We start from the raw sequence: 10,061 nt of genomic DNA, 5'->3' as shown, positions 1-10,061 counted from the left end.
TGACATCATTCTCCTTCCCCCTCTAGGCTGTAAGCTCCTTGTGGGCAGGGAATGTGTCTGTTTATTGTTGCGTTGTCCTCTCCCAAGCACTTAGTACAGTATTCTGCACATAGTAAGCGCTCAATAACTACGATGGACTGACTGCCTGACTGAAGGAGTGATAAGTTTCCCTTTTCCATCTTTTTTTGCAGATTTCTTAATGGTAAGAGGTCTGGACTGTAAGCTTGTTGTGGGCAGGGAACAGGTCACCCAGTCACTGAGCACTTACAGTGTGCAGAGCACTGTACTAAGCCCTTGGGAGAGTACAATAGAACAATAAGATAGACATATTCCCTGCCCACAGTGAATTTACAATCTACCCTTTCTGCTTCACTGTACTCTCCCAAGCGCTTAGTACAGTCCTCTGAACAAAGTCAGCATTCATAAAATGCCATCAATTGACAGATTGATTGATTTCACATCTGTCTCTCCAGCACTCTGCCTCTTTTACTCTCTATGTTGCTCTCTGTCTTTATCTCTCTGTCTCAGTGCCTTTCTCCAATTTCCAATTTCTCTAAGGTCCAATTCCCTCTAGCGCACTCCCAATTTATTTCGATTTTTATCTCTGCGTGAGAGAATTTTCACCCAGGAGCAAATGCCTCTAAACGTTTGACAGCTAAGGACATCCATCGCATGGCATGGCATTTCCATTTTTTTCTCTAAAAATCCAAACAAATTTGGGATTTTTCGATGGAGATTAAACTAAAAGTGCCCTCCTCCTCCCCAGGGCAAAAGTGTTTGGAGATCAGCTTCAACGTCAAGAGAACAAAACTCTGGAATAAAGAAAACTGTCTGATACCTGACCAGGAAAGTGATTTTTGGGTCGCCACTAAGCCTATCGATCGTCCTTTGAGTCATATACCATGCCCACCGGAGTATGAAAGAAATCTTTTCTCCTTCCCCCCAAGGAAATCTGGGTGGAGACTGAAGTAGCAGGAAAAGTTACAGCGACAAATTAACAACTGAGAGGTCAAATGCTTTAACTAAAGTGGTCAATGCTGCAGACCAAGAAAAGAGAGAAGATTAGTGAACGCCAAACATCTTGTAATGCCAGATCTTAGAAAAAGCGACAAATATTTCAATTTGGAACAGCGCCTTTGGCTCTTCAGTTGCCGTGAGCTTTTCCGCGTGTGATTTGACTCCGACAGTTGGTTATCGCCAATAGAGATTCCGGCTGAGGGGAAACTGGGGATCACGGAGAAGGCTTTTTTTTGGGGGGTTGGGGGGGGAGGGAGAGAAGATCATCTCGTACAACTCGCCCAAAGGCTGGTTTATAAATACAGATACACTTAGTGCATTTCTGAGTTCACTTTATCCTGAAATATGTACAGATTGTTTGTGGCTGCTATGGCGATGATGTTCTCGGCGGGATGCCAGGCCGTGTGGAGGATTTTCTTGGTAAAATCCAAACTGTCGACGCTGATGTCGTCCTTGCGACGCTTCCCGCCGGGGCAGACGCGGCGGGGTTTGAGGACGGCCCGCGGCTTGCTGCTCTCCCGCGAGGCCTCCAGGGTCACGTCTCGCTTGGTGTTCCGGTCAAACATGCGGAAGAAGTTGTTGTATGCCCCCGTCATGATGACGCTGTGAGGGGAAAGGTGACAGGTCAGTCAGGCCCCTGTCGACTCTGCTGTATTGGACTCTCCCAGGAGCTTAGTACAGTGCGCCGCCCACAGAGTTGATTTATTTATCTATTTATTTATTTATAGTAATGTCTGTCTCCCCATTCTGGACTGGGAGCTCGTTGTGAGCAGGAATGTGTCTGCTTGTTGTTATAGTGTGACAACACTAGTACAGTGTAATAATAATAATAATTGTAATGGCATTTGTTAAGCGAATACTATGTGCAGAGCACTGTTCTAAGCGCTGGGGAGGATACAGGGGGATCAGGTTGTCCCACGTGGGGCTCACAGTCTTAATCCCCATTTTACATTCATTCAATCATATTTATTTTACGCTTACTGTGTGCAGAGCACTGTCCCAAGTGCTTGGGAAGTACAACAGATGAGGGAACTGAGGCCCAAAGAAGTTAAGTGACTTGCCCAAAGTCACAGGGCTGACAAATGGCGGAGCCGGGATTAGAACCCATGACCTCTGACTCCCAAGCCAGTGCTCTTTCCACTGAGCCACGCTGTGTACTCTCCCAAGTGCTTACTTTGCATATAGTAAGCGCACAATAAATTCGACTGGATGGATGAATGAATGAACGAAAGTAAGATCTCAATAAATACCTTCAATTGAGTCGTTTGGGGTGTGGAAACTGGTCAGCCTTGCTTCTTGAAACCCAGGGGACTCAATCAATCAATCAATCAATCAATCAATCGCATTTATAGATTGATAAATCAGTATTTATTTATTAATTGATTTATTAAATCAATATAATTAGTCAATAAATATGATTGATGATTTATTGAGCGCTTACTGTGTACAGAGCACTGTACTAAGCGCTTGGGAAGTACAAGCTGACAACGTATAGAGACAGTCCCTACCCAACAGTGGGCTCACAGTCTAGAAGGGGGAGACAGAGAACAAAACCAAACATACTAACAAAATAAAATAAATAGAATAGATAGGTACAAGTAAAATGAATAAATAGAGTAATAAATATGTAGAAACATATACACATATATACAGGTGCTGTGGGGAAGGGAAGGAGGCAAGATGGGGGGGGATGGAGAGGGGTACGAGGGGGAGAGGAAGGAAGGGGCTCAGTCTGGGAAGGCCTCCTGGAGGAGGTGAGCTCTCAGTTGGGCCTTGAAGGGAGGAAGAGGCTCTAACAGCAAATGGAGAGGCAGCATGGACTAGCAGATAGAACCCAGGCCCGGGAGCCAGAAAGACCCTGGGTTCTAATCCCGGCTCCACCCCTGGTCTGTGGTGTGACCTTGGGCAAGTCACTTCACTTCTCTGGGCCTCAGTTCCCTCATCTGTCATATGGGTATTAAGACTGGGAGCCCCCTGTGGGACTGGGATTTGGTCCAGTCTGATTAGCTTGTATCCACCCCAGTGCTTGGCATATAGTAAGTGCTGAACAGATACAATTATAGTGATGATTCTTATTTTTAATACTAGTTGTAGTACAATTCTCTGCCCACAATAAGTTCCCAATAAATACCACTGACTGAGTTGCCTGGGGTGTTGAATCCGGTTAGCCTTTCTGTCTTTAAACCCTGGGGTCTCCAGACAGTGACTGGAGAAGCAGTATGGCCTAGTGGATAGAGTATTGGGAGTCTGAATGAACTGGTTCCACCCCTGGTCTGCTGTGTGTCCCTGGGCAAGTCACTTACCTTCTCCATGACTCAGTGACATCATCTGTAAAATGGGGATCAAGACTGTGAGCCCCATGAGGGACATGGACTTTGTCCAACCTGATTACCTTGTATCTACCCCAGTGCTTAGAACAGTATTTGGCATGCAGTAAGCTCTTAACAAATAACATAAAAAAGGGTAAGGTCTCAACAAATACAAACTTATCACTCCTTCAGTCAGGCAGTCAGTGCATCGTAGTTATTGAGCGCTTACTATGCTCAGAATACTGTACTAAGTGCTTGGGAGAGGACAACGCAACAATAAACAGACACATTCCCTGCCCACAAGGAGCTTACAGCCTAGAGGGGGAAGGAGAATGATGCCAGGAGTGGGGTACGTCTCCAGAGGAGACTGCCTTTTGGCTCAGATGAGTGTGAAGGAGGGATAAGTTTCCCTTTTCCATCTTTTTTTGCAGATTTCTTGAAGGTAAGAGGTCTGGGCCGTAAGCTTGTTGTGGGCAGGGAACAGGTCAGTCAGTCACTGAGTGCTTACAGTGTGCAGAGCACTGTACTAAGCCCTTGGGAGAGTTCAATAGAACAATAAGATAGACATATTCCCTGCCCACAGTGAGTTTACAATCTACCCTTTCTGCTTCACTGTTCTCTCCCAAGCACTTAGTACAGTGCTCCGCACACAGTGAGCACTCAATACCTATGATGGACTGACTGCCTGACTGAAGGATTTCCCTTTTCCATCTTTTTTTGCAGATTTCTTAATGGTAAGAGGTCTGAACTGTAAGCTTGTTGTGGGCAGGGAACAGGTCAGTCACTCACTGAGTGCTTACAGTGTGCAGAGCACTGTACTAAGCCCTTGGGAGAGTTCAATAGAACAATAAGATAGACATATTCCCTGCCCACAGTGAGTTTACAATCTACCCTTTCTGCTTCACTGTTCTCTCCCAAGCACTTAGTACAGTGCTCCGCACACAGTGACCACTCAATACCTATGATGGACTGACTGCCTGACTGAAGGATTTCCCTTTTCCATCTTTTTTTGCAGATTTCTTAATGGTAAGAGGTCTGAACTGTAAGCTTGTTGTGGGCAGGGAACAGGTCAGTCACTCACTGAGTGCTTACAGTGTGCAGAGCACTGTACTAAGCACTTGGGAGAGTTCAATAGAACAATAAGATAGACATATTCCCTGCCCACAGTGAGTTTACAATCTACCCTTTCTGCTTCACTGTTCTCTCCCAAGCACTTAGTACAGTGCTCCGCACACAGTGAGCACTCAATACCTATGATGGACTGACTGCCTGACTGAAGGATTTCCCTTTTCCATCTTTTTTTGCAGATTTCTTAATGGTAAGAGGTCTGAACTGTAAGCTTGTTGTGGGCAGGGAACAGGTCAGTCAGTCACTGAGCACTTACAGTGTGCAGAGCACTGTACTAAGCACTTGGGAGAGTACAATAGAACAATAAGATAGACATATTCCCTGCCCACAGTGAGTTTACAATCTACCCTTTCTGCTTCACTGTACTCTCCCAAGCGCTTAGTACAGTCCTCTGAACAAAGTCAGCATTCAATAAATGCCATCGATTGACAGATTGATTTCACATCTGTCACTCCAGTACTCTGTCTGCCTCTTTTACTCTCTATGTTGCTCTCTGTCTTAATCTCTCTGTCTCAGTGCCTTTCTCCAATTTCCAATTTCTCTAAGGTCCAATTCCCTCTAGCGCACTCCCAATTTATTTTGATTTTTATCTCTGTGTGAGAGAATTTTCACCCAGGAGCAAATGTCTCTAAACGTTTGACAGCTAAGGACAGCCATCGCATGGCATGTCATTTCCATTTTTTTCTCTAAAAATCCAAACAAATTTGGGATTTTTCGATGGAGATGGAGCCTTGATTGAGTTATTTGTGGGGCTGAATCTGGTTGGCCTTGCTGCCTTTAAACATTGGGGACGCAAGGCAGCAACTGGAGAAGCAGAGTGGCCTAGTGGAAAGAGCAAAGTTCTGGGAGGCAGAAGGTCATGGGTTCTAATCCCAACTCTGCCACTTGTCTGCCATGTGACCTTGGGCAAGTCACTTCACTTCTCTGGGCCTCAGTTACCTCATCTGGAAAATGGGGATTAAGAGGAGCCCCATGTGGGACAGGGACATGTCTGACCTGATTATACTGAATCTACTCCAGTGCGTAGAACAGGGATTGGCACAGAGCACCTAATGAATACCGCATTTATTGTTTTTATTATTTTTATTAGTAAATCAGTCAGTCTTATTTATTGAGCACTTACTGCATACAGAGCACCAGTTAATAATATTTACTGAGTGCTTACTGTGTGCAAAGCACTGTAGTAAGTGCTTGGGAGAGGACAATATAACAATATAAACTACATTATTATTCTTATTTCAGACACAGCCCCTGTCCCACATGGGGCTCACTGTCTTAAGTAGGAAGTACTGAATCCCATTTTTCAGTTGAGGAATCTGAGGCACAGACTTACCCAAGCTCAAACAGCAAGCAACTGGGAGAGCTGGAATTAGAACCCAGGTCTTTTGACACCCATGCCAGTGCTCTTTCCACCAGCCTCTCACCCACCTCCTACCTCTGGCCTGGAATGCCCTCCTCCTAATATCAGACACATAATTCCTCTTCCCGAATTCAAAGCCGTATTGAAGGCCCATCTCCTCCAGGAGGCCTTCCCTGACTAAGCCCTCCTCTCCTCTTCTCCCACTTCCTTCTGCGTCACCCTGACTTGCTCTCTTCATTTATCCTTTTTCCCATCCTCAATCTCCCAAGTGCTTAGAACGGTGCTCTGCACAGAGTAAGCACTCAATAAATACAAATGAATGAATGAATAATCTATTTATTTATGAATATTGATATTTGTCTGCTCCTCTAGACTGTGAGTTCATAATGGGCAGGGAAGGTGTCTGTTCATAGTTGTATTGTCCTCTCCCAAGCGATGAGTATGGTGCTTTTACGCACAGTAAGCACTCACTAAATACAATTGAATGAATGAATGAATGGAAACAGACCAGCTCCAAGACTCCAGTTCTCTGCTGATCAGCAAGTGGCACAAATCAAAACTCCCTAGTATCTCTTTTTCAACTTGAACTTTTGTGAAATCCAGTACCAACCCACAAAAATCCAATCCGTCACCAAAACCTGCCAGTATCACCTCCGCAACATCGCCAAGATCCGCCCTTTCCTCTCCATCCAAACCGCTACCCTGCTCTGTCAACCTCTCATCCTATCCCGACTGGATTACTGCATCAGCCTCCTCTCCGATCTCCCATCCTCCTGTCTCTCCCCACTTCAATCCATACTTCGCGCTGCTGCCCTGATCATCTTTGTGCAGAAATGCTCTGGGCATGTTTCTCCCCTCCTCAAAAATCTCCAGTGGCTACCCATCAACCTACACATCAGGCAAAAACTCCTCGCCCTCGGCTTCAAGGCCGTCCATCACCTCGCCCCCTCCTACCTCACCTCCCTTCTCTCCTTCTCCAGCCCAGCCCGCACCCTCCGCTCTTCTGCCACTAATCTCGTCACTGTGCCTCGTTCTCGCCTGTCCCACCGTCGACCCCCAGCCCACGTCATCTCCCTGGCCTGGAATGCCCTGCTCCCTCTGCCCATCCGCCAAACTAGCTCTCTTCCTCCCTTCAAAGCCCTATTGAGAGCTCACCTCCTCCAGGAGGCCTTTCCAGACTGAGTCCCCTCCTTCCTCTCCCCCCCTCCCCCTCCCCATCCCCCCGCCTTACCTCCTTCTCCTCCCCACAGCACCTATATATATGTATAGATGTTTGTACGTATTTATCGTAATTATTACTCTATTTATTAATTTTACTTGTACATATTTATTCTATTTATTTTATTTTGATATGTTTTGTTTTGTTGTCTGTCTCCCCCTTCTAGACTGTGAGACCGCTGTTGGGTAGGGACAGTCTCTATATGTTGCCAACTTGTACTTCCCAAGTGCTTAGTACAGTGCTCTGCACACAGTAAGTGCTCAATAAATACGATTGAATGAATGAATAAATGAATGAATTTATACAAAACAGTCCAGCGTGACTTAGTGGAAAGAGTCCGGGCTTGGGAGTCAGAGGTCATGGGTTCTAATCCCAGCTCCACCACTTGTCAACTGTGTGACTTTGGGTAAGCCACTTAACTTCTCTGTGCCTCAGTCCCCTCATCTGTAAAATGGAGAATAAGACTGTGAGCCCACGTGGGACAACCTGATTACCTTGTATCTATACCAGTGCTTAGAACAGTGCTTGCCACATAGTAAGTGCTTAACAAATACCATCATTATTATCATTATTATTATTCTCTCCCAAATCTCCGATTCTGTAAGTCATTGGCTGCTTTTCAAGCCAGCCTGTTTACTACATTTCAGCGACCCTAGAAATAATAATGATAACCATTATGGTGCTTGTTAAGTGCTTACTATGTGCCAAGCACTGTTCTAAGTGCTGGGGTGGATACAAGTTAATCAAGTTGGAAACAGTCCCTGTCCCACAAGGGACTCCCAATCTCAATCCCCATTTTACAGATGAGGTAACCGAGGTCCAGAGAAGTGAAATGACTTGCCCAAGGTCACACAGCAGATGAGTGGTGGAGCTGGGATTAGAACCCATGACCTTCTGATTCCCAGGCCTGAGATTAAGCAGCATTATGGAAATGGAAAGAAGGCATTTCTATACAAGGTCACACTCTCTGATGAAATATGAGCATAGCATTCACAAGAGTCCAGCCTGCAATTTCCTTTATTTAGAAAATGCTAGCCAGTGGGAGCAAGTTGATATCGGTGAGTTGATAAATATTTCAAAAAGAGAAAATAGAGAAACGAAGATGATTTTTGAAATGCTCCTACTGTGGATCTTGGCGATGGTTGGTGGTGACACGCCCACTATCGAATTGTAGATGAAAAATTCCAATGCAAAAGTATACCTTGAGGTACAGCATGAGCCGCATAAAATAATAATTAAGGTATCTGTTAAGCTCTTGCTATGTGCCAAGCACTGTTCTAAGCACTGGGGTAGATTCAAATCTACACCCAAATCTATATCTCCTCCCCTGTTCTCTCTCCTTCCTTCCAGGCTCGATTCTCCTCCAGCCTTCAGGACAATTCCATCTGGATGTCCACCCGCCACCTAAAGCTCAACATGTCCAAGACTGAGCTCCTTATATCCCCTCTGAAACCCTGTCCTCTCCCTGACTTTCCCGTCACCGTAGACGGCACTACCATCCTTCCTGTCTCACAAGCCCGCAACCTTGGTGTCATCCTCAACTCTGCCCTCTCGTTCACCCCACACATCCAATCCGTCACCAAAACCTGCCAGTCTCACCTCCACAACATCGCCGAGATCCGCCCTTTCCTCTCCATCCAAACCGCTACCTTGTTGGTTCAATCTCTCATTCTAACCCGACTGGATGACTGCATCGGCCTCCTTTCTGTTCTTACATCCTCCTGTCTCTCCCCGCTTCAGTCTATTCTTCACTCTGCTGCCCGGATTATCTTCGTACAGAACCACCTGGGCATGTCACTCCCCTCCTCAAAAATCTCCAGTGGTTGCACGAAGCAAAAACTCCTCACTATTGGCTTCCAAGCTGTCCATCCCCTTACCCCCTCCTACCTCCCCTCCCTTCTCTCCTTCTCCATCCCAGCCCACACACTCCACTCCACTGGTGCCACTAACTTCCTCACTGGGCCACTGATGTGGTTGTGGCAGGATCAAGGTTTTGGGAGTAAAACCACAGGCCAGAGGTAGGACGTGGGCCAGGGGTCAACGGCAGGGCAGGAGAGAACAAGTTCCAGTGAAGGAGGGACATGTGGAAGCTCATGCCTCTATTCCCCAACCCACGCTTCTCCTAAAAAGGCTGATGATTTGTTGTCCCCTTTTGCCTGAACATTGCATGAGCCATGTTACTTGAAATATTACCGTCCTCCATTAATGGGTCAGATATAGCTTTCTGTGGTGGCTGCCTGCTTTAACTTGCTTTTTTTTTTTTAGTGGTATCTGTTAAGTACTTACTATGTGCCAGACGCTGTACTAAGCACTGGGGTAGATACAAGCTAATCAGGTTGGACTCAGTCCCTATCCCATGCGGATATCTCACTATCTTAAACCCCATTTTACAGATGAGGGAATTGAGGCCAAGAGAAGTGAAAGGACTGCCCAAGGTCAAAGAACAGACAAGTGGTGGAGTCGGATATAGAACCCAGGTCATTTTGAGTGCCTGGTCTGTGCACTATCCACTAAGTGATGCTCATTCTCAAGTAGAGGCTGATTAATGCATCCTTCTCCAAATAAGATCAGGTCTGTCTGATTGTATTAGTTCTCATTCACTGGAGCCTCTGGCCATCAATCACGTTCTAATCAATAATCAATATCCATTACCACTGATTTAGCCAGCACCTATTTTCCTGCTAGAGCACCCTGTGTAGGCCAATGGGGTAGGGACCATCTCTATATGTTGCCAACTTGTACTTCCCAAGCGCTTAGTACATTGTTCTGCACACAGTAAGCGCTCAATAAATACGATTGAATGAGTGAATGAATCTGTAAAATGGGGATTAAGATGGTGTGCCCCATGTGAGACAGGGACTGTGTCCAGTCAGATTTGCTTGTACCCACCCCAGTGTTTAGTAGAGTCCCTGACACACAATAAGTGCTTAACAAATATTATTACTATTATTATTATTATTAACTCTTGCATGGGCAGGGATTGTATCTCTAGCCTCTGTATTACCTGTTCACCATCAATTTCATCTGC

General features: G+C 45.8%; 1 protein-coding gene across 2 annotated transcripts in view; it reads right to left on the bottom strand.

The window, feature by feature from the left end:
* Nucleotides 1-385: 385 nt before the first annotated feature.
* The window catches only part of PPP2R2C (protein phosphatase 2 regulatory subunit Bgamma), a 381,993-nt gene continuing 372,317 nt past the window's right edge, over nucleotides 386-10,061 (bottom strand). For both annotated transcript variants that reach the window (XM_038745076.1, XM_038745077.1), the window contains one exon: nucleotides 386-1,620. In XM_038745076.1, the coding sequence (XP_038601004.1) occupies nucleotides 1,329-1,620 (292 nt within the window). In that variant the 3' untranslated portion in view covers nucleotides 386-1,328. The remainder of the gene's footprint in view (nucleotides 1,621-10,061) is intronic.

The sequence above is a fragment of the Tachyglossus aculeatus genome, chromosome 4, assembly GCF_015852505.1.
Source record: "Tachyglossus aculeatus isolate mTacAcu1 chromosome 4, mTacAcu1.pri, whole genome shotgun sequence".
Classification (NCBI taxonomy): domain Eukaryota; kingdom Metazoa; phylum Chordata; class Mammalia; order Monotremata; family Tachyglossidae; genus Tachyglossus; species Tachyglossus aculeatus.
This window is presented reverse-complemented; position numbering and strand designations above follow the sequence as displayed.